The sequence below is a fragment of the Bos javanicus genome, chromosome X (assembly GCF_032452875.1).
Source record: "Bos javanicus breed banteng chromosome X, ARS-OSU_banteng_1.0, whole genome shotgun sequence".
Lineage (NCBI taxonomy): Eukaryota > Metazoa > Chordata > Mammalia > Artiodactyla > Bovidae > Bos > Bos javanicus.
The window spans coordinates 3,822,624-3,848,195 of NC_083897.1; the positions used below are offsets into that span (position 1 = coordinate 3,822,624).

At 45.5% G+C, this 25,572-nt stretch overlaps 1 protein-coding gene across 9 annotated transcripts in view; it reads right to left on the bottom strand.

The window, feature by feature from the left end:
* Positions 1 to 25,572, bottom strand: part of SEPTIN6 (septin 6) — a 158,980-nt gene that overhangs the window by 33,234 nt on the left and 100,174 nt on the right. For all 9 annotated transcript variants that reach the window (XM_061408548.1, XM_061408544.1, XM_061408546.1 and 6 more), the window contains 2 exons: positions 23,634 to 23,748; positions 14,309 to 14,504 (listed from right to left, as the gene is read on the bottom strand). In XM_061408548.1, coding sequence (XP_061264532.1) covers positions 14,309 to 14,504; positions 23,634 to 23,748 — 311 coding nt within the window. The remainder of the gene's footprint in view (positions 1 to 14,308; positions 14,505 to 23,633; positions 23,749 to 25,572) is intronic.

The window sequence follows — 25,572 nt, forward strand, 5'->3', positions numbered from 1 at the left end:
CAAATCAAAACTATAATGAGTTATCACCTCAAACCAGTCAGAATCATCAAGAAATCTACAAACAATAAATGCTGGAGAGGATGTGGAGAGAAGGGAACCTTCTTGCACAGTTGGTGGCAATGTAAATTGATATAGCCATTATGGAGAACAGTATGGAGATTTCTTAACAAAGAAATGGAACTGTCATATGGCCCAGCACTCCCACTACTGGGCATATACCCTGAGAAAACCATAATTCAAAAGACACGTGTACCCCAGTGTTCATTGCAGGACTATTTATGGTAGCTAGGATATGGAAGCAACCTAGATGTCCAGAGACAGATGAGTGGATAAAGAAGCTGTGATACACATATACACAATAGAATATTACTCAGCCATGAAAAGGAACAAACTTGAGTCAGTTCTACTGAGGTGGATGAACCTAGAGCCTGTTATACAGAGTGAAGTAATTCAGAAAAAGAAAAACAAATGTCATATATTAATGCATATGTATGGGATCTAGAAAAAATGGCACTGATGAACCTATTTGCAGGGCTGGAATAGAGACGCAGACACAGAGAATGCGCTTGTGGACACAGCAGGGGAAGGGGAGGGTGGGACAAATTCAAAGAGTAGCATTGAAACATATATATTACCATGTGTAACACAGATAACTAGTGGGAAGTGGCTGTATGATGCAGGGAGTTCATTCCGGAGCTCTGTGACAACCTAGAGGGGTAGGAGCGGGTGAGGGTGGGAGGGAGGCTCAAGAGGGAGGGGACATATGTATACTTATGGCTGATTCATGCTGCTATATGGTAGAAACCAATACAACATTGTAAATCAATTATCTTCCAATTAAAAATTTTAAAAAAAAACCACACTGAGATATCACTTCATACCTATTAGTATGGCTACTATCAAGAAGACAAGAGAAAAAAGAAAAGAAGACAATTTTTGTCCATTGATCCGTTGTTCAATATTTGGATTGTTTCCATGTCTTGGCTGTTGTGAATGGTGCTACAATGGACACAGGAGTGCAGATATCTCTGAATATCCTGTTTTCATTTCTTTTGCAATATGTGCTCAGAGGCAGGACTGCTGGATCATACGGTAGTTCTATTTTTTATTTTTAAAATTGTTTTCCATGATGGCTGAGCCACCAGCGGTGCACAGATATTCCTTTTTCTTTACCTTTGCTAACACTTGATTTCTCTTTTTGGAAACAATATAAGGTGTCTATCCACAGATGAATGGATAAAAAAGATGTGTCCAGTAAAGTAATTATACTCCAATAAAAAAATATAAGTCATTCCAGCAAAAAACAAAGTAGGTAACAGTCTACAGTAACTTCAGCAGTGCCTGTGATTTCATAACCAATAGAAATTACCAATATTTTTCGTTTCCTATTACAATTGTTGCAAATATCTCAAAATAGCATTTATAATCATGACCTCTAAATTATAATAGTTATTAGATCTGCATATAGCTATTGTTATTTCAGAGATTAGTAGAGAAGGACACAGATTACTATATCACAATTTTAAAGTATTTTGGTAACTGTATTTTTTTGGTGGGCTTCCCTAGTAGCTCAGCTGGTAAAGAATCCACCTGCAATGCAGGAGACCCTGGTTTGATTCCTGGGTCAGGAAGATGCCCTGGAGAAGGGATAGGCAACCCATTCCAGTATTCTTCAGCTTCCCTGGTGGCTCAGCTGGTAAAGAATCCGCCTGCAATGCGGGAGACCTGGGTTTGATCCCTGGGTTGGGAAGATCCCTTGGATAAGGGATAGGCTACCCACTCCAGTATTCTGGACTGGAGAATTCCATGGACGGTAGAGTTGATATATTTTAGGCAAGTTATTCTGAGCGCAGAAGCCTCACTGGTTTAAGGGGCCAATAGCACAAAGAAGCCCAGTCTAGACACTATTTCTTATTCATTTCAGATGGTGATATGTATTATGAAGACAATAAAATAGGACAATGGGAGGAAAAGTGACTGAGAGCTCAGCTACTTTACATACAGTGATCAGGGAAGGCTTCTCTGAGGATGTGGCGCTTGAGCTTCAAGGATGCAAATGACAGTCATAAGAGAAAATGGGAGAAGAGCATTCCAAGCAGAAGGAAAAACAAATGCAATGGTCTTCAGGCAGAAACAAGCTTGACAAATCTGAGCAAGAGAATTAGGGAATGAGGAAGAGCAATATACTGTTCACAATTGCCAAAGGTGGAAACAACTCAAAAGTCCATCAACTGATAAAATGTGGAATATCATACAATGGAATATTACTCAGCCATGAGTAATATTACTTTTCAGCCACGAAAAGGAAGAAAATTCAGATACATGCTGCCACATGGATGAACCTTGAAAACATTATGCTAAGTGAAAGAAGCTAATCACAAAAGGACAAATAGTATATGATTTCACTTCTCTGAAGTACTGCTGCTGCTGTTACTCGCTCAGTAGAGTCCAACTCCCTGCGACCCCATGGACCGCAGCCTGCCAGGCTCCTTTGACTATTCTACGAGGTACTAGAATAGTCAAATTCACAGAGACAGGAAAGAGAATAATAACTGGGAGCTGAGAGGAAAGGGTAATGGGAAGTTATTGTTTAATGGGTTTCCTTTGAGGATGATGAAAATGTTAGGGAACTAAACAGAGGTAGTGATTGCACAACACTGTGAATTTATTAGATGCCACTAAATTTGTTCACTTTAAAATACTTAATTTTATGTTATGTGACTTTCACTTCAAGAAATACAAAAATAATAAGAGATGAAGCAAGTGAGGTAATGGAGACAGATCACATAAGGTCTTGTGGGTAAGGTTATAGTAAGGGTTTTTTTTTGTTTTGTTTTGTTTTGTTTTGTTTTGTTTTTTACTGTGAATAGGGTCTTCTGTTCCATACTGCTTTCTAATTGGTTGTTGTCAGATAAGAAGTCTATGACTTTCTGCATATTTATTTTGAAATTAGCTACCTTGTCTTTAAGTTGATTATATTGGATTTTGTAAATAAAGATATTACAGAAAAGTAAGAGTTTTATCTTTCAATTGTTTTCTTTCTTGCTAATGTTAGCCGTCCCTTATTGAAATACTGTCCTTTGGCTTCACTGCTACCATTAGCTCCTACCTCTATAAGAACTCTTCTTTCTCACTCACCTTAGCTTCAATTCTTGGCCTGTCTCTGAGGTTCCATCCTGGACCATCTTTTGTGGTCATTCTGCACATCACAGGCACGTTAGCCCTGGGTGCTCCTGTTCACTGTCATGGCCTCAGTTACCACTGGCTCCTATCACACTTCATAGACACCCAGAAGTCACCCCAGTCTCCCTCTCCCACATGCCAGCCCTCTGTGTAAACACAGCTATCAGAAGCTCCCCTGCTGGAAACCCAGAAGACCTGGTCACAGACATCATACTCAAACAGTACCATGTCAGGCATCAGAGCCAAGATATCACATGGTCAGGTCTCCTGGAACAGTGCTCAGAGTGACAACACCTCACTTACTCCATCCTTCCAATCACCTCTTTCCTCTATGCTCATCACTATTCTGCTCTCTCCTCGTGGACTCACTATCCCTCCAAACTATGTCCACTGTGCCCTCTGAAACTCCTGAACCATGGTGAACAAAACTGCCACTCAGAGTGTGGTCCCCAAATTGGCAGCACTAGCATCACTGGCAGGCTTGTTAGAAATGGAGACTCTCCAGTCTCCAACCCAGACCCACAGGATCAGAATCTGTATCTTATTAAGAGCCACAGTGGCTCATATGCTACTTTAAAGTCTGAGAAGTAGCATATGCCACCTTCCTCTTCATAGCACCTGCCTATCTCTTCATGCTACTGGAAACCTAATTCTCTCCTGAGGATCCCACTGCCTAGCAGCCCCCTCCTGTGTAGGCTCCTCATTCTCCCACAACCTGTGTACGCTGGGCTCAGTGCAGTGGGCATCCAGGCAGACCCTGAGCACTTCTAGACCATTACTCCTCTGCCTCTGTGTAAAACAACACTCTCCATTTGAGACCTGTTCCATCCTCTTCCGGAGGTGCCTGACGCAGTCTTTCTTCCTGTTCCGGGTGACTGCAGTGTGCTTGTGGACAAGCCATCAGCCTTCAGCCTCTTTCTTCCTTGATGGCCTCAACTTCCCCCACCTCCAGACCATTCGCCAGGCCAGCCTCACCCAAGATAGCCTCTAACACTCCGCTCTCTAACCATTGCCACACATCTTTCCAACTCTCCTATGTCTCTATGCGCCTAAACTTGATCTTTCACCTCATAGAATCCTCTGGTACCTTGGTCTCTTCATTATCTTACAGGCTATCAGCCCCTCATGGCCTCATCTTCTTCTTGGCCTGGTCTGACCCCCTAATCAATGGCCCCAAACACTCTTTTATCAACTCCTCTCCCATTGCACCCTCCTTGCCTGGCTGAACTGCTGGACTGGATATATTTCAGTATCTTCCGTCTGCTCCTAGACCACTGCCGCTGAATTTGACTAGACGCAATCACAAAACGTGGGGTCTTGGAGCCCAAATTCCTGGCCTCCAACCTCACATACGCCTTTAAAACAATATGACATCCCTTTGCTTGGGCTCAATTGGCTCCTTCCCACTGCTTTCACTGACCAGGCCAAACTGTCCCCACTTTCCTCAAGCTCCGAAACTCATCTGTGACCCTTCCCTCTCACAGGACCGTGTCACCTGCCACTTTATCAGCACAATCCGGGTCACCAGGCTCATACTACCCCAACCTGCCTCACTCCCTCGCCTTCTCTGTGTCCTCTAGCCTCTGAGGACAAAGCATCCCTCATCCTGTTCAAGGTCCATCAGCCCCTGTGCACTTGATCTCATTCCTTTCAGGCTCTTTTGAGAACCTGCTATCTATCAGCTCCTCACCTCCTACTGATCACTCCCCCTCCCTGAAACCTATGAACAGGCTTACGTCTTCCCTCGTCTCAAAAAGAAAAAAAAAAAAAGATCTTCCCTCAGCCAGTCCTCCTCAACCACACATTTCTCTCCAACTATGGCCCTGAGTCTTCTCTTTCCTTACCAGTCAAGTCTCTCTTTTGCACCTACTACAGGGCCTGACATATAACAGGCGCCCCATAAATATTTAGTGCATGGATAGAGATGTTTTTTGAAAGGACAATCTACTCATTTATTTATTTTTACTTCCTCTTCATTCCTCAACACATTGTAGACTGGTTTCCACCCTCACCAGCATCCGAGTTAACACACTCAATGGATACTTTGGGGATTTTTGTTGTTGTTTGAAGTATAGTTGATTTATGTTGTGTTCGTTTCAGGTGTACAGCAAAATGAATCAGTTATGTGTATATATGTGTGCATGCGTGCTAAGTCACTTCAGTTGTGTCTGACTCTTTGCAACCCTATGGACTGTAGCCCGTCAGGCTCCTCTGTCCATGGGATTCTCCAGGTAAGAATACTGGAGTGGGTTGCCATTTCCTTCCCCAGAGGATCTTCCCTACCCAGGGATTGAACCCGCGTCTCCTGCGCTTCCTGCATTGACAGGCAGGTTCTTTACCATTTAGCGCCACCTGGGAAGCCATATATAGATATATCTATAGATACAGATACCCTGATGCTGGGAGCGATTGCGGGCAGGAGGAGAAGGGGACGACAGAGGATGAGATGGCTGGATTGCATCACGGACTCGATGGACATGAGTTTGGGTAAACTCCAGGAGTTGGTGATGGACAGGGAGGCCTGGCATGCTGCGATTCATGGGGTTGCAAAGAGTTGGACACGACTGAGCGACTGAACTGACTGACTGACTGACTGAGAGATACAGATATATCTTCTTTTTAAGATCGTTTCCATTACAGGTTATAACAAGATATTGAATATGGTTTCCTGTGCTATACAGTAGGTCCTTGTTTATTTTATATAGTGTATATCTGTTAATCCCAAACTCCTAATTTATCCTTCTTTGATGACCATAAATTTGTTTTATATGTCTGTGAGTTGCATATTTTTAGCCTTTTAAATTTTATTTTATTTATTTATTTTGGCTGTGCAGGGTATTCATTGCTGTGTGGGCTCTTTTCTAGTTGTGGAGAACCGAGGGCTACTCTCTGGTTGCGGTGCTTGGGCTTTCTCATTGTGGTGGCTTCTCTTGTTGCAGAGCACAGGCTCAGCAGTTGTGGTGCACGGGCTTACTTGCCCCAAGGCATGTGAGATCTTCCCTGATCAGGGATCGAATAGTGTCTCCTCCATTGGCAGGCAGATTCTTTACCACTGAGTTACCAGGGAAGCCCCTACTTTACGTTTTAAATCATGAAAAGTTAAGAGGTGTTTATTTTCCCCATCAATGTATATATTGATTCATCATTCATTCAACAAATGTGTACTGAATACCCACTATAAGACAGCTGGCTACCTTGTACTCAACTTGCAAAACTTGAAAACTTAGCCCAGTCATTCCTGATCACCTCCTCTCCCCTTTCTGCATCCTCCAAACTATATACTCCCACCACCAGGCTTGACTGCCTGTTCCCACAGTTCTTCTCCACACATCTCTGTTACTGTACTTACCATATTATGTAGAATTCGTGCACGTATATTTGCCCCTTCTACTAAACTGTGAGTTCCTTAATTACAGATTATGCCTTATTTCTTAGTATTCCTGGCCCTTCACACTGTACCTGGCACACAGTGGTGGTTTAGTCGCTAAGTCATGTCCAACTATTGCAATCCCACGGACTGTAGCCCACCAGGCTCTTCTGTCCATGGGATTCTCCAAGCAAAAATACTGGAATGAGTTGCCATCTCCTTCTCCAGGCATACAGTAGTCATTCAGAATTTTATAACCTGAACTAGGTCCCCCATGTCAACTGGTTACTATGTCTTATGGATTCTTTCTCTTACATCAGCCTCTTCCTATCTATCCTTGAAGTTTCTGCTCCTGTTCAAGCCCTTTTCATCTCTTCCATCCTCATAAAACTTACCCATGACCTCCCTGCCTCCCTCTGGATTCTGCTTTATCTTTTCCCCAGCTCAGAAAAGCTTTTTAAAGGAGCAGTCTACACCCACTATATCTGCTTCCTTTGAAATTTTTTCAATTTTTAAAAAAATTTATTCATAATCATGCAAGCAATACGTGTACTTAATCTACTATTCTCAGAGGTAACTACTATTTTTAGTTTGATTATTCATACAGACTTTTTTCTATGTCTCTATAAACAGAGAGCGGAGAAGGCAATGGCACCCCACTCCAGTACTCTTGCCTGGAAAATCCCATGGATGGAGGAGCCTGGTAGGCTGCAGTCCATGGGGTCGCTGGGAGTCGGACACGACTGAGCGACTTCACTTTCACTTTTCACTCTCATGCTTTGGAGAAGGAAATGGCTACCCACTCCAGTGTTCTTGCCTGGAGAATCCCAGGGACGGGGAGCCTGGTGGGCTGCAGTCTATGGGGTTGCACAGAGTCGGACACGACTGAAGCAACTTAGCAGCAGCAGCAGCAGCATAAACAGAAAGAGGGGCAGGGAGGAAAGGAGAGGGGGAGAAAGGGAGAAATGTTTGTTTTATTGGGAAGGGGTAGATTTATACAAATGGCATCATGATCTGTGTATCATTCTTCATCTTCTTGTTTTCACTTAGCGACCTGTTTATGTGAGTATGTATACATTTAACTCGTTCTTTTACATGGCCAAGTACAGGTCCATGGTATGGCGGTTGGTATGGCGGTACTATAGCTCATTTCGTTGCCCTCTTGGTGGAAATTTAAACTGCTTAAATTTTTTTCTCATCCCATAACCAATGATACAGTGAACATCCTTTCTGTGGGCCTTTTACAAACATGTGCAATCATTTCTCTAGGCCATATATGTAAAGATGGACCTGCTGTATCATAAGATACTCACATTTCTTTTTTTTTTTGTTTGGAAACAAGAGTTCTTTTAGAGTGAAATGTTTTGATGGTTAAAGAGTAATTCATTTTGAGACTCAAAAACTTGACATCTGCTGAATTTCAATTTTGTTTTTCCTGTTCTGGGCTTTTCTGTAGTTGTGGAGAGAGGGGGCGACCCTCTAGTTGGGCTTCTCATTGCGGTGGCTTCTCTTGTTGCAGAGCGCAGGCTCTAGGGCATGTGGGCTTCAGTTGCAGCTCTCAGGCTCTAGAGCACAGGCTCAACAGTTGTGGCACACAGGCTTCGGTGCTCTGCGGCATGTGGGATCTTCCCGACCCAGGGATCAAACCTGTGTCTCCTGCATTGGCAGGCAGATTCTTTACCACTGAGCCACCAGGGAAGCCCTGATATCTATTGATATTGATGGTTGTATTAGTCAGGGCTCTCCAGAGAAACAAGATCGATAGGATGTATATTTATAAATAGAGAGAAATTTATTTTAAGGACTTAGCTTATCACATTTAAAATTTTAATAGATACTGTCAAATTTACCCTTTACAAAATCTGTATCAATTTACACTCCCAGCAAGATGAATGAAATTAGCTGGTATTAATGGATGTTGTATTTTTATGTTTCATTTTTGCAAATCTGATAGATGAAAAAAATACTTCATTGTTTCATTTCACATTTCCCTGATCACTGAAGAAGCTGAATGACCATCATTTTATATATTGATGGTCCACTTACATTTCCCCTTCTGTCAACTACTTGTTTCTCACTGAATTGCAGAAGCTCTTTTTACATTTTAGAAAAACACTTTGTCTGCTTTATGAAAAAGTGAAAAAGAAAGTCACTCAGTCATGTTCGACTCTTTGCAATGCCATGGACTATAGCCTGCCAGGCTCCTCTGACCATGGAATTCTCCAGGGCAGAATAGCAGAGTAAGTAGCTGTTCCCTTCTCCAGGGGCTCTTCCCAACCCAGGGATCGATGTCTGCTATATAGGTTCCAAGTATTTTCTCCCCATCTGTAGTTTGGTTTTGCTTTTGCTTATAATATCTTTCAATAGACTATTGACTGAAAAAATGCACAACCTAAAAGCTGAGAATTATGTTTTATTTGGTGAATAAAACTGAGGACTTAAGCCTAGAAGACACCTTCTCAGCTCTAAGGGACTGCTCCGAAGAGGTAACAGAAGAGACAGATATCCAGCGGGTTTTGCAACAAAATCCAGATAGTCAGACCATCAAAAGACTACTGCTAGTTAAAGAAAACCAGACATCTCAAGTTAATGAGTGCAGTGCTTTTCTATGTATGGGAAGAGGCAAGAGTCTGGCGGGGCTCACTGAAATCATGCCTTTGATAGGCATCTTAACTGTCCAGGGCCAGTATTCTGCTTTTCTCCATCCATCCTGAGTCCGCCCGGAACGCACTGTTGTGGGTGGCCTCAGTGGACGCTGCCTTGATGCAACATCCTTTGTTTATTGATAAGGCAGGTGACAATTTTCATCCACAAGACAAAGGTTTTGTTTTGCTTAATTTTTAACGAATTTAAATCTGTCAGTCTTCTCTGACTTCTGGACTTTGCATCACAACTAGAAAGGCCTTCTCTACCCTCCAAAGTTACAAAAATATTCTATGTTTTTGCCTCGTATTTTTAGAAATTGTTTTTAATCCAACTGGAATCTATTTTGGGGACTGGTACTTGTGTGGGAGGGTCTCGTCTTATTTTTTCCTGATGGATGACCTATTTCCCCAGCACATTTTCTTGAATAGTCCATTCTTTTCCTTGCTAATGACAAATGCTAAATTCTCACAGAAACAGGAATTTGATCTTGGACTCATTTTTCTGTTCAATTGCTCTTTCTGCTAGTCTGATGCCTGTACTTCCTTATCTCCCACAATACCCCTGGAATTGTTATTCTTAAGTGTATTTATTAATGACCTCCATTCATGTTGCCAAACCTAATGAATATTTTTCCTTTTTTTTTTTTTTTTGGCCACACCAAACGGTTATGTGGGATCTTTAGTTCCCCGACCAAGGATGGAACTTGTTGCCTCTGCAGTGGAAGCTCAGCCTCTTAACCAGTGAACCACCAGGGAAGTCCCAATATTTTTCAGCTTTTATCTTCCTGGACACTATTTATCATATCCTCCCATATGCTACATGATACAACTCTCCCTTGATTCTTCTACCAATAAAAGTCATGATCATAATAATATCTTCTGTTCATTAGTTACCCTGTGCTGTTTAAGCATTTCTTACACTGTTTAAGCATTTCTTACATGTGGAGTATGCCTCACCCATCACCCTCTAGGTAGATATTAGTTTTTTTTTTTTTTTTTAAAGTCACACCATCCATGCTGATACCCTGACAACCCCTACGTGACTCCAGAATCAGCCAGGCCTCAGCTTGCCTGCCTGGAGATCCCAGTCACACAGCTTCGTGTCTCCAGGGCAGCTCGCAGGGTCCTGACTCCAACCCTAGATATTAGTATTATCATCATCTCCTCTTTACAGAAAACTGAGGCATAAAGAATTTAAGTGCCAGACTTCCCTGGTGGTCCAGTGGTTAAGAACCCATCTGCCAATGCAGGAGACATGGGTTTGATCCCTGGTCCAGGAAGATTCCATATGCCTGTAAGCTGCCAACTACTGAGCCTGTGCTCTGAAGCCCGTGCTCTGCAACAAGAGAAGCCACCGCGACTAGAGAGTAGACCCCACTCACTGCAACTAGAGAAAGCCTGAGCTCAGCAGAGCCAGCACTGCCAAAAATACTTACAAAAAAGAATGTGTGCCGAGTTGTCGTGTGAGCCCTGACAGTTGTAACTTGCATTTTTTGTAACTCAAGTGCCTGATTTAAGCTTTGATTTCAGAGGCATCCACTTCAATAAGACATTACTTCAAGGACGGCTATCTCGAATAAACACATTGCCAGCCACAGAAAGATAAGGAACGAGCCTTCCCCACCCCCTCACCCCTCCACCACAGGCTTCTTTGTTTTAAAGATCTTGGTGAATTTCTATAATTGACCATTTGAGCCACTTGTTTTCTCTCTCACGTTTTAAATTCACCAATAAAGAGCAAGCCTGCAAAACTACAGGCCACCCAACCTCACCCACCCTTGATCCCAGGGAAATCAGAATCCCTGGCCCAGGTCCTCTCTCTCTTTCTCTATCCTTGACCCTCGACCTTGCTGTGTGGCCCCAGGTATGCCTTCTCCTTTCCAGGACCTGTGAGTAATAAACTCCTTTTCCCCTTCAAGTTCCCTGATGGTTATTACTGAGGGTATCTTGCAATCATAAGAACCACAACACTGGTTATGGATAGATAGGCTGAGACCTGAACAAAACACATCCCGTGCAACATCCCTGAATTAATAGGTAGCAGGATGGGGCCAAACCCAGCTCTGTCAGAGCCCAAAGCCTAGGTTCCTAAGCACACCCCTTTTTCCAGCCTGTGCTCTGTCTCCCCCTCCAGTTCCTTTTGCTCCAGCGTCTTTCAAGTGGTAGCCTTCCCATTTCCATTTCCCGTGGATATATACTTAGGAGTGCTCTTGCTGGCTTTTATGACAAGCTTGTGTTTAACTTCTGAAGAGACTCCCACACTCTTTTCCGAAGTGTCATGAGGGTTCTGATTTCTCCACATCCTCACCCATACTTGTTGTTTTCTATTTTTTGGTTATAGCCATTCTAGTGGGTGTGAAGTGATAACTCGTTGTGGCTTTGATTTGCATTTCTTGAATGGCTAATGATGTTGAGCATCTTTTGATGTTTTTATGAATCATGCACGTATATCCTTTGGTGAAATGTGTATTCAGAACTTTTGCTCACTTGTTTAATTGGGTTGTTGTCTTATTTTGGAAAAGCAAGCTTTCTTAAAATACTCTGGTTACAAGTCCTTTATAAGACATATGATTTGCAAATGTTTTCTCCCTGTCTGTGACATGTCTTCTCAATTCCTTAATATTGTGAATCTTTTTAATATTAATGAAGTCCAGTTTATGGTTCTTTTTCTTAAAAAATAGTGGCCTTCCCCAGGCTCTAGCCTTAGTCCCTGCTCTTCTCAGTTTACCTCCGCATCCTGGTAAAGCAGGGCTTTCTGATGCTCTATTTTAGTGCAGCTGCACTGACCTATCTATGCCTTCGTGGCCTTGTCAGAATGGAGTGGAACTCACTCTACTCCTGTTCCCCAGCCCATTTCCCAGAGGCGTCTCATTTCTACTTATTTGAGTTTGTGTTATTCGATATAAGCATGTATCATACTTATAATTAAGAAAAACAGTAAGCATACTAAAAATATAAAAGAAGCAGATTAGCCTCTAAGGGGTTCTATCAGTTCAGCCCTCCCAAACCATCATTATCCAGACATTTTCCAATGTTTGGCGTGTCAAACGTATGTTACTGAGAACCATAAGATATTTAATTGAGAAGATGCTGAGCAATCTGCAGCTGAGATTAATCACTCATATTGTGACCCAAATATCCCCTTTCCCCCAGCGTTTAATTTATTCTCCCCCAAACAAGATTAGCACAATAAGCAAGCCTATAAAAAGCAGAGGTGTCCTTCATCTAGAATTGCAAATGGAAAACAGAATTCAGTTCAAATCTTAAGGAGCTAAATATATCTATTCATTATAAGGAAATGAGTCCGGCTGTTGTTATTTTAAGGGAAAGACAGAAAAATTTGGGATACAAATTTGCTAAGAAGCAAGGGGATTCTCAAAGGATGAGCAGACACTTTGCTCAAAATGATGAATGACCTTTTCTGTGAAGAGCATGTGGGATTACATGTGATTTTTAGTTAAATGCAGATGGTGTCTGACCCCTTCCCACCTCAACCCAGCCCTCATCCTGTCCTCATCTGAGCCTCGTTCCAGACCTCCCTGGCACACCATTTTCAACCACCCACAGTCTCTCCTCCCACCTCTTTGCTTATTCCAGCTCAGTCTCTTTCAAGGATGTCTTTTCCTCCATCTGCTGACTTAACATCCCCAGGCTTTTGTTTTTAGCCCAGTGTTCACCTCGCTCAACTCCACTCCCTGGATGATCTTACATATTTCTCCGGCTGGAACACAGTCCCTCTACCTTGATAACCCAAGTCTTTTGCCAGCACAGACCCTTTCCTCACCTCGAAACCCTGCACATTCAGCTGCCAACCAATGAAGGGCACCTCCTCTCCAACAGGCCACGGGCATCTCAAGCTCAGTGTCCAAAACAGAGCTGGTTCTTTTTAAACCTGGTTCTATTTGAGTTCCTCTTTCTGAATGCCAACACCATCTGTCCACTCTCCAAAGCCAGAAATCTCAGCCTTATTCTAGGTTCTTCTTTTGCCTTCCCGACCTCACACAAGCCTCTCTACCAAGTCCTCTTGAGTTTACCTACCCAACAGTTACCCCAACTGTCTCTTCTTCCCTGTTTCACCGCCGGCCTCCATCAAATTGGTCCTACAGTCTCCTGGTTGGTCTTCCTGCTCTCCAGCCCATGTCCATACTATCCCAAAGCCCCTTCTTCAAAGGCCAGTCCAACCACATCATTCTACTTTATAGAGCTTTTCAGTGGCCCCATATCCACATATTCTATTAACCCCTCCATGATCCGGCCCCTTCTTACCTCTTCAGGCTCATCTCCCCTTACTTTTCCCCCAGTTCATGCCAAGCACCAGCCCAGGGACAGAGTGGCTATCACGGGGACCTAAGCTTATATGATTTGAAGGGCCCTCCAAGAAAGAGCAAACAACACAATGACTAGAAATTAGTTCCAGGGCTTTGGAGGGTCGTGGGCAAGTGGCGGTCCTGAAACAACCTTCACTAGCTTCACCCCTGGTCTAGCCAAACAGAACAAGTGCAGTCCCCTAGAGTATGCCATGGTCTTCCACAGCCCTTGCCTTCATACAAGCTGTTGTCCCTCCCTGGAATGTCCTTTCCAAACTTCCCTTGTCTGTCCAGCAAAATCATTCACCCGTCAAAGGCCAGGTCAGGCACACCTCCTCTGTGCAGGCCTCCCTGAACACCCCTCTCCCCACCCCCTTCCCCACCCCACACCCTGCCCTGAGTGGAGCTGACTGTTCTCTCCTTCCCGTTCTCATTTAACATTGTACCCTGTCCTTTACAGAGGAGGTCATGCTCAAAGGAACTTGTTGATTTAAGACCAAGCTTCCCTGTGACTGCCTCGAGGTCAGAGACAAGGTCATTCTTCTTTAGATTGTTAGAGCATGGCAGTACCTGGCACAAGGTAGGAACTCAATAAATGTTTGCTGAATGAAGGAGAAAGACATTCTCCTTTCAGCAGAGCATGTGGAGTAGAGCACTGAAATAGACAGGAACCCCAGCGGAAGGCGGCGCTAGTGAGCTCTCTGCTGACAGCCTGCGTCATTTGACAGGAGGTTTGGCAAGAACCTAGTGGTGAACTCCTCCCCGTGGGCTTCCCACCCGCCTCTCCACTCCACTGCCTCCCTTACCTGTCCTCCTTGTTGATCTGGTCCCCGAAGCCCACCGTGCTAACAATTGTCAGCTTTAGCCCCACGTTGCTCTCTTGAAGGTCATAGGTATTGGACCGGAGCTGGACACCTGGCTGTGTGTGGGTGGCTGGCTCCCCCTCGAACTTGGTGTTGAACAGGGTGTCCATGAGGGTGGACTTGCCCAAACCTGTCTCTCCTGAAAAATGAAAGAATGAATGGTGATGCATTCACGCATATTTTGGTTGTGTATTCACTGACATGGGAGACTATACACAGTAAGACACTAAGTGAAGAGCACCCAGAACTAGATGGACTAGGTGATCTCAGTTAAGTGAATAGGAGTCTAAGGAACTGCAGCAACGTATTAGCGGTAGTCATCTCAGGATAGTGAAACGGGGGTAATTTTCCTTTTAGTCTTCATGTTTTTGTACTATTTGAAAATTGAGCATGCATTGTTTTTACACTCAGAAAAAGAAACCGTGTTAAAAGGCGGTGATGGAGAGGCAGAATCATGCCTAGGAAAAGACTGGAAGGGCATACAGTGTACTCTTACCAAATAGTCATGTCTGGGTGGTGGGGTTGTGTGTGGTTTTCACTTCCTTCTTTATGCTTTTCTCTATTGTCCCAGTTTTCTACAAGGAACTTGTATAGCTTTGATAAGAAAAATTTAAGGGCTATCTTCAAGTTTAAAAGAAGGGACAGAAGTCCCTCCTCAAATAAATATTTTCTCCTCTCAGCACCACCCCGCCATTCCCTGCCAGACCCAGACAGCAGGGGATGGACATCCCAGTGGGGAGACCATTTTTAGCTAATGGGGAGGGAATTCAGCAGGCCACAAATTATCCTTCCCTTCAGATTTCAAACAAGCCAGTCATTTGTTTGTTTAACTAACAGGCTTCAGGATACTAATAAATTCAACCACTGGAATTTCAAAGTCTTGGCTTTCACACTAGGGAGTGGGGGCAGGGCTGTGGGGACTGGTGAAGGTTCTTGGAGGTTATTCCTGAGAGCCAAGAGCTGCAACGGATGTTAAGCCACTGCCAGGAGCCAAGGACTGCGCTTTGGAGACCTGGGCTGCCCCGCTACCATCACCCCTCTGCTCCCCTTCCCTGCTCCCATCCCTTGAGATGTAAGAATTGACAGGTCTTCCGGATGGGGAGCAGTGGGGGGTGGGGGTGGGAATGGATTTGCCCTGGGCAAATCCTGGCCTGACACATCCCTCTTTGTGACCCACAGCACTGTCTCCAGGGCAGTCCAGGGCTGGAGTTATAGCTGCTCAACCCATAACCCATAAATGGTCCATCTCTCCTCCACCCTCTGGGTGTGTCTAGCTTTGCATCTTGCAAACCTCTTTCATCCCGAATAATGAGCTATGAATACAAGAGGTGCTTTTAAAAATATTTGTCTCTCACAGACAGGGAATAGACTTATGGACATGGTGGGGGGTGGGGGTGGGTAGTGGCAGAAAGGAGAGGGTAGGCTGAATGCAGAGTGGCATGGAAACATATATACCAATATATGTAAAATAGGTGGCGAGTGGGAATTCGCTGTATAACTCAGGGAACTCAAACCAGGGCTCTGTGATAACCTAGAGGGGTGGGATGGGGTGGGAGGTGGGAGAGAGGCTCAAGAGGGAGGGGACATATGTATACCTATGGCCAATCCATACTGATGTAGGGCAGAAACTAACACAACATTGTAATTATCCTTCAATTAAAAACTAATAAATTAAGAAAAAAAATCTGTCTCTGCTGAGCGCTCTCTTTGTGGAGAGATTGGTGAGACAGAGAGGGAAAACAAGGAGAACATTCAACTCAGCCTGGCTACCCGGCCCCCCAGCCCGATTTCATAGCCAGGTCTGACTAATGCGGTTGAGTGCCGGGGTGCAGGGAAATGTTCCTCACACAGATCACATTTCCAGCCAGGATCTGCTATACCTATTAGCAGCAAACACTCTCTCAAAAGAGGCCCTTTCTTTCCGTCCCTAAGAGCACCAGAAGTATTTGCGTCCCCAGAAAAATTTGGCGAGGTGAGGGGCCTCTGCCATGGGAGGTGGAAGACTTAGCAGAGCAATGGCACACAACATCCGCCTCCCCGCCCTAAGTGGGGCGCAGCTCCACTGTAAAGAGGCCAGCACCTCTGAGCTGGGAAACCAGGGTGGCTCCTCCCCCTAACTCACCTCCCCTCGGGCACTGAGGCTCAAGCTACATTTTAGCCCCTCTTTGTTCATGCGTAATAAATCGTCCCTCTACATCCCGACTTTCAGACCCTTTCTCCTGTTCCGTGAGCTCTCTGCTGAATGGCCTGAGACCTGGTAGGCCCTGTCTCCCCAGCACCCAGAGCTGGCCCCTGACTCCCTGATCCTAAGACTTCTCTGAGAGCAGGGCATGGGCAGCTTCTAGGACTCCCTGGAGTGCCCAGCAGAGGCTCACACAGAGCCCTCAGGAGCAGTAAGCAGAGGGGGGGGCCCACCCTGTTTGTGCAGCTGGAGAAAGGGAGGCTGGGCGGGCTGGGCAGGGCAGGGCAACAGGGAAAATGACCATCCGGATCCCTGCCAGGGCAAAAGGGCTGTGGAAATTAGACACTCAATGATGAGTGTCTGGAAGAAAAGACCCAGCGGGTGTCTAGGGAATTGTGATGAACTGCAACACGAGAAGAGGGCAGAAAATCAAGAACTGGTCCCATTGCTCTCAGTGCTCCCACCCAGGTTGCCATCAATGTGGAAACTGGTGGGGGCGAGGAACTCTCTCCCTCTCCATGGCTGGCACAGACCCAGCCTAAGCCTGGGATGCTGTCCTGGGCTGAGCATTGAGGATGGGAGGGGAGCCTAACTCACATCAGGTCAGCAGATTCCACGCCCCTGCAGAAAGGTGGGGACTTGGCCGTTACATTCCAGCAGGAAACCTGAGGAGTCCCCAGGGATCAATTTCTCTCTCCTCCTCCCTCCTCAAGAGTGGACAGCAGGCTTTCTTAACCCTTTTTAAGTCATCTCCACCAGTAGAGAGGATTTCCTCTCAATTGGCTTAATGTAGATAGGAACCTGGAAACACTAGATTTTTTTTTCAAGATTTCATTTTAAAACATGGAATATGAAATCTGCTTTTTCAAACTATATTCCTTGGGATAGTCTGGTGTTGACCTCTCTACCCTGAGTTCAACACCACTGTGACAACGAAAAGCTTAACCCTTTTCCTCATCTGCAATTAATGTTTGCATCCTCTGGTACCTTGTGCAATTCAGTTGTTGCAAGTGATTAAATGCAGAGTCCCAGGCGGGTTATCACTAAATGGCTGTGTCACCTAAACTGAGCCCTTCCCCCTTTTCTGGATTCCAGTCTATTTTTCCATAAAACAAGCAGGTTCAAGTAGTAATAATAAAAGTTATTGCTTCGGGAGCACCTACTTATGTGGACACCACTGAAAATAAATACCTTACATATATTTTCCTCTGTATTCCCCCAAATAAGCCTGTGCATTCAGTTTCAGTCCAGTAGCTCAGTCGTGGCCGACTCTTTGTGACCCCATGGACTGCAGCACACCAGGCTTCTCTGTCCATCACCCACTTCCGGAGCTTGCTCAAACTCATGTCCATTGAGTCGGTGATGCCAATCCAACCACCTCATCCTCTGTCATCCCCTTCTCCTGCCTTCAATCTTTCCCAGCATCAGGGTCTTTTCCAATGAGTCGGTTCTTTGCATCAGGTAGCCAAAGTATTGGAGTTTCAGCTTCAGCATCAGTCCTTCCAATGAATATTCAGGACTGATTTCCTTTAGGATTGACTGGTTGGATCTCCTTGCCGTCCATGGGACTCTCAAGAGTTTTCTCCAACACCACAGTTCAAAAGCATCAATTCTTCGGTGCTCAGCTTTCTTTATGGCCCAACTCTCACATCCATACATGACTACTGGAAGAACCATAGCTTTGGCTAGATAGACCTTTATTGGCAAAGTAATGTCTCTCTGCTTTTTATAATATGCTGTTTAGGTTGGTCATAGCTTTTCTTCCAAGGAGCAAGCGTCTTTTAATTTCATGGCTGCAATCACCATCTGTAGTGGTTTTGGAGCCCCAAAAATAAAGTCTGTCACTGTTTACATCGTTTCCCCATCTATTTGCCATGAAGTGATGGGACCGGATGTTATGATCTTAGTTTTCTGAGTGTTGAGTTTAGAGCCAGCTTTTTCACTCTCTCTTTGTTCACTTTCATCAAGAGGCTCTTTAGTTCTTCTTTGCTTTCTGCCATAAGGGTGGTGTCATCTGCATATCTGAGGCTGTTGATATTTCTCCTGGCAATCTTGATTCCAGCTTGTGCTTCATCCAGCCTGGCATTTCACATGATGTACTCTGCATATGTTAAATAAGCAGGGTGACAATATACAGCCTTGATGAACTCCTTTCCCAATTTTGAACCAACCATTGATCCGTGTCTGGTTTTAACTGTTGCTTCTTGACTTTCATACAGATTTCTCAGGAAGCAGGTCAGGTGGTCTGGTATTCCCATCTCTTTAAGAATTTTCACAGTTTGTTGTGATCCACACAGTCAATGGCTTTGGCATAGTCAATGAAGCAGAAGTAGGTGCTTTTCTGGAACTCTTGCTGCTTTTCCTATGATCCAGCAGATGTTGGCAATTTGATCTTTGGTTCCTCTGCCTTTTCTAAATCCAGCTTGAGCATCTGTCAGTTCTCAGTTCATGTACTGTTGAAGCCTGGCTTGGAGAATTTTGAGCATTACTTTGCTAGCGTGTGAGTTGAGTGCAATTGTGCGGTAGTTTGAGCATTCTTTGGCAGTGCCTTTCTTATGGATTGAAATGAAAACTGATCTTTTCCAGTCCGGTGGACACTGCTGAGTTTTCCAAATTTGCTGGCATATTGAGCGCAGCACTTTCACAGCATCATTTTCTAGGATGTGAAATAGCTCAACTGGAATTCCATCACCTTCACTAGCTTTATTCATAGTGATGCTTCTTAAGGCCCATACTATTTGTCCTTAATTTACCCATGAGTTAACCAAATCACTTCCTATCTGCGTGCATCTGCCCCTGCTCTTCAGTCTCTCTGCACCTCACTTTCCTCATCTATAAAATGTGGAGGAAGAAACTGACCCAGGGTCACAAAAGTAGGATGTGACAATGCCCGCATTTGACTGCAGGCAGTCTGACACTGGAACCCATATATGCTCCAGTGTCCAATAGGTGCGATATGCTGGTTCACTCAGTCAGTCAACAAATCTTTAGAGCCTCTAATAGGAGCCAGGCACAGATTTAGTAGCTGGGGATAGAGCAATGAACAGGACAGCCACAATCTCTGTTGGCATGGAACTCAGTCGCATGGAGCTTGTCTCTTCTGGCTCCGAATGTTGGAAAAAGCCAAGAGAGATGTTTTTGAGTTCAACCAGGAGGTGTCCAAAAGGAAACTCTCCAGGAACTCCTGTTGGCCAAGGGAGCCTATGGACGGGGACAGGGTCCTGCCTGGCTCTGTGACCTTGTCTCTATGCCTTCCTCATCTTGCAGAGACCTGGCAAACAGTGGTGTGCTGGAGCCAGCTTGCCCGGTTTCCTGCAGCTCTTCCCAAGCCTGCATGCAGTGACGTCAAGTTGGCAGTTTAAAACCAGCTATGGTGAGACTTAGCAGCAGCAGCAGCATGGTGAGAATAATGACAGCTGGGAAACCAGCAGATGCTATAAAAGATGGCAATGTTTCTCCTGAGAGTGGACTGCTCGATGCTGACCAGCACACTATCACTGGCAGCCTTTCTTAGACAAGTGGACAGCTGCCTCTCCCAGAGATGGTGGGCTGAAACCATCAGCCCCTGACCTTGAGAGAATGCTAGTTGCCCTTCCCCTCCTTCTGCAGAACCTCAATCCTGCTTCTCTTGTATGTTTTCTTCCCCCCAAGTTCAACAGAGCCCAGTTGAGCCTGGAATCCTGAGCAGCTTCAAAGTAAATATTATCATTATGATCCTTTGTGCTCTTCACAGGCATTCTCTGTTGCTGGCACATTCAGAGGGTTGAATCTCTTTGGGGTTCCTTCCCAGTCGAATGTTTGCACTGCTGACTCAAGTGGTTCCTCCAAGGCTTCCTGTACTATATCTAGAATCCTGGGATCCTAGTGATTTCTAAAGCTAAGGGACTAGTAGCTTTTTAGAGGGGGGGGGGGGAATCTCACCCCATTCAGTAATTATTGTATTTATTGTCAACTGTTGGAAAGGAGACATAATATGCTCACACCATGTGCCTGGCCCTCTAAAAATAATCATAGATGTTATTATCAGGGCCCCTGCATAAAGACTATGCTCTTGATTCATAAAAATTCTCCCTCTCAATTCCATACTGGAGTGGGTAGCCATTCCCTTCTCCAGGGGAGCTTCCTGACCCAGGGATTGAACCCAGGTCTCCTGCAGGCAGATTCTTTACTGTCTGAGCCACCCACCAGGGAAGCCTGTTTCCATCACACACATGGTGAGCCTAGCACCAGATAAACACTGCTGTGATTAAAAAAAAAAAAAAAAGCTGGAGAAGGAAATGGCAACCCACTCCAGTATTCTTGCCTGGAGAATCCCAGGGACAGAGGAGCCTGGTTGGCTGCCATCTATGGGGTAGCACAGAGTTGGACACGGCTGAAGCAACTTAGCAGCAGTGATAAAAATATCCTAGGTCTCTGTTAATAACCGAGGCTGGGGTTAGCATAATTTTACATTTACTTAATACTTATTTAAAATGCCTGATCAGAAAAGAAAAGAAAATCCTTTGGGGAAACATACCCTATGCAAACAAAATGGTTTTCTAGCCATCATTAAGGGAGTAAAACTGACCGTTATGCACAGGCAGTAGGCATGAAAGTATGGTCACTGAAGGTTCTGTGAGAGAAACAATTACCTTCAGCGGCCAAGCCATGGACCCTTCGCCAAGTCAGCAACAGCACCCCGCCCCATGGCCAGGCTGAGATGGCAGCCGAAGAGCCACTGTAAGCCACTCGTGACTTAGGGCCAAAATGTGGGTTCTCAGAGCAAGGACAGGCTTGGGAGCCCAGCCAGAGACGGGGATGTATGAGTTGCAGGCTTTTGTGGAGCAGGGATGGGGAATGAAATTAACCCAATCTGGGCAGGTGCATGCAAGGGGTGCACCTGCAGGGCTAAAAGGGGAGTTACAAGGGCAGCCATTTCCTGAAACTTCATCAGTAGGGAGAGGAAGAGAAGGGGTGACTCCTTGGGTGTAAGGGTCTCCTTTCTCCCCTTCTCCTCTTGGAGGGTCTGTCCCCGGCACTTGAGCAATTCTATCCCCGCAGGTGCACAGTGAAGCAGCTACAGTTGTAACTGCCTGGGTGAGTGGGGGTTTACTATTTCTCCCACCCACTTTGCCTGGAGCTTGGCTGCTTCTTTCTCTGGGCCCTAGGAGAGCCTGTGTTCTGAATGGCCAATTACCCCACACTTAGGCTCTCCCAAAGCTGTACCAGCCACCCAACTGCAATTGGTTTGAGAGGTTGACATGGGTGGGCCTTCACTTTTCATCCCCTAGACTTCAGGACAGGTCATCCGGAGCTCTGGGAGGAATGCCAAGGGACTCCATCATGTTTGTGCAGAAGTTTTTCAGTAATCAAATATTATGTGAAATAAGTTGGCCATCAGCCAAAGATGGGAAAGATCTGGCAGTGCTAATATTGGATGTGATGGCATTTGATCTTGATGTTGATCACCACAGCTGCTGTTTGTTTTGTATCCCTCTCCTAATAGAACTTCATCATAACCATGGGTTGACTTTTGGCATTTGAAGAATTAACAGCTTAGATGTGGATTTTCAGGCCCCTGATAAGTAATCTGTGAAGCATGTATTTTCATCTCATAGACTTCAGAGCTGGACAGTGGGAGTGAGTCTTGTTGCTACTGAGTGAGCCTAGCTGACCACCTGTCCCCCAGATGTAGAAGTGGCCTTGTTTTTTCTGCTTGTCTTTGAGGGTGCAGTTATTCTCCTCCACAAAATGATCTGAGGAGTGCCAGGGATGGAGACAAAAAAATAAAAGAGTCCCATAAAAAGAAATGTCCTTAGTTAGAAAACATCACTTTAGACTACATTAGAGTAAAATATGCAATTCAGTTGTGGTTCAGACCCTCAACATGAATGAACTCCCTATAAGTTCTATACGAAAATAACAAAAGGCAACTAGCAAGTGTTTGAGTGTTCTAATTGGCATGAAAACTGCCATTATTATGGTATTTATACAGTCATTAAGGTTTGAGGTACGTCACTGAAAATATGCAGGTATGCCTTACTGTACTGTATAGTGAAAATTATATGGTGTGATCATGTTTGTAAATCTGGGATTATTTAAGGTCTCAGCCAAGAGTTGGACAGGACTGAGCACAGCACGGCAGCAAGGTCTAAAGAGAGATTCTTAAAGAATTTCAGGGAACTGCTATTCCTCAGATGTGTTTGGTTGGAGCGTGACAGTTTCCAAAACGCTTCTGGGTTCTCAAGAGGTGTTGCAGGAAGCGGTTACAGAAGCAGTGGGAGGAACAAAGGGTCAGGCAGACCTGGGTCCTTGTCATGGCTCCACCACTTATCCTGTGTGGACTCAGGTAAGTCCCTTATCCTCTGGAGTTTCTTGGTCTTCATCTGTTCCTTGAGGCTATGAATACCATTTGCTCTGTTCACTTCCCAGAGTCCTAGTAAGGACCCAAATTGCTAACATGGGAAAGTGTTTGAGAAGTATAGTGAGTGGTTCCTGCAGGGATAATTCGTTCATTCATTTCATGTACATCATTGAACTCTCTTTGTGCTGTGATTAGCACAGCAGAGGTGACTAAGACATGGTTCCCACACTTGAGACTAAAGATCCAGGCACACATACACTTAAAGGGAATAAAAGAACTTGTCACACAGCTGTGTGGTCCCTGTGCTTAGGCTCAAACTGTACCAAGCACAGCACGGCTGCAGAGGAAACAGACAGACCCAACCCACTGCCCACAGCTGGGAAGCAGGCATCTTTCCACAGCCGTTACCTCCCTCCCAGTTCTGCCCTGGCTCTTATTCTCTACAGTCAGAACAAACCTGACAAGAGCTGGTCAGCTCCCTCACAGGATTTCCAGTGGGTGTCACACAGCTCAGCTCCCCCCACCCCCAAGGGATGGCCCCACATTCTGGTCTGGGCAGAGAAAAAAGTGTAATTACAGCCAGCTGCTCACAAAACAAGCAGAGGGATAAAAGAAGAGGGGGAAAAATACTCTTGCAAATAGATCAGAACGACACACTACGGAACCTAATTACCTGCCAAGCCACATCCAGCCATTAAGGATCCATATTCTGTAATAGAATTTCCTGCTATGGAAATACTCACCCACGCACAGGATGTTGAAGCAGAAGCCCTGGCTGACTGACTTATTCACCAGCTGGTCAGGCAAGCTGTCAAACCCCACATGTCCAGCCAGGGGGACCGTTCGGCAACCTTCACCCTAATTTGGAAACGGAAGAAAATGAGGATGTGCTTACAAGCAACCTGGGTCACACTTTTCCCATCCCAGCGCCCTCTGTGCTAGGAAGGAACACACACTCGGGGAGTCAGGCTCATCTCCCCTTAGTAGTTCCTGATCCAAAGCAAAATGACCCATTAGCTTACAAATCATGGATTCTTGGGTTCCAGAATCCTTGAGGCTCCATAATGAAAGTCAATACAGTTCACACGCAGCCAACTACAGAGAGAGCTTGTACGGCGTGGGGGGGTGGGGTCAGAGGATGAGAACACTGGGGCCGGAGGGTCCCATTCTTGGGTTAACTCTGTTGGAGACGATATTATGTTACAGATGACTGGGAGACTCAATATGCTAACACACATGTAACGAGCTTAGAACAAAGCCTGAAACACATATAAGTGTTCAGCAAACATGACAAAGAAACATCACAAAAGCAATTTCTGGGGCTTCCCTGGTGGTCCACCATTAAAGAACCCACCTTCCAATGTAGTCATTGCTCCGTGGACAGGGAACTAAGATTCCACATGCCAAGGGGCAACCAAGCACAAGGACCACAACTAGAGAAAGCCCACACTGGGCAACGAAGACCCAGGGCAGCCAAAAAAAGTTAATCAAAATTTAAAAAGCAATTACTCCTCTCTCTAGGGCACTTTTGGGGATCTAACCAAGGTGGCACAACATACAGCTTAAAAATCAGGCAGGTCAGAGTGGGAGTCCCACATTCTCCACCTCCTGCCCTCAGACAAATTTACTGAACTTCTCGAAATCTCCGCATGTGTAAAACCAGACAGTAGTAGTTACTACCTCGTAGGACTGGTGTGAGGACTGGATAGGATAATGCTCTTCAAGCCCTGAGCATGGGGCACAGAGTGTGATAAACACTCCAGCAACTGTAGCTGCAGCTCTTACTGCACTGTGACGTTCTCCTTCCCCTCAGACCCTCAAACAATAGGCAATGCCATGGAACACTTTGTGATAGTCCAGACACACAGCTGCCCTCAGCCTGCCCCAGGTTCCCTGGTCTCCATCGGGGTCAGGTAAGCCATTCCCAGCCCTGGAAAGCAGGGGGCCTTCGCTCTGCCTGCAGGTCCCAAGGGTTCTCATTGTTAGCAGTTCTACAAAACAGGGAGAACCTCACACTGAGGAAGGCTTCCAAGGAGCCAGGGGGCAGGACCGAAGGGGTCTGCTTGGACTCAAGAAGCCGGCTAAGTGCCGGCGGCCCCAAGGGAGGGGTGCAGAGAGGAAAGGGGAAGCGGGGGACAGCTGAGCTAGACAGGAGGGGTGGGCTACAAAGGGAGTCAGACTTTCTGTTTGGTGGAGTCCACCGAGATTTCCGTACCCAGAAAGGTGCCAAGAGCAATCCAAAATGGACACAGGAGGTGCCAGGAGTCCTGTCCCAGCATCACCAGCTGTGCTAGCAGGCACCTCTCAGGCTGGACGGGCCCCGCTTTTCGACTCAGACCATTAGGGTAAACTTTTGCCCTGAGACAGACAGACTGCTTTGGCAGGGGAGCCCTTCAGCAGCTGGCATTGTCACCACTGGCTCCCAGACAGCCCTCCTCCCAGCATGGGATCCAACTCTCCTCGGTGTCACCAGGTCATTGAAGAGTTAGGACGAGTGCCCGTGCCTGCCATCTGGCAAGATGGTTACCCTCATACATCCCACCCCACACACTCCCAGCAGAGTATTCTCAACAGACAACCATATGCCATCACTTGGTCCTGGCTGGTAGATTCTGGACCCCAGAGGGGTACCTGAAGACAGCTGAGTTTCATGAGTGGCCCGCATCACTCAGGGCTTGTTCT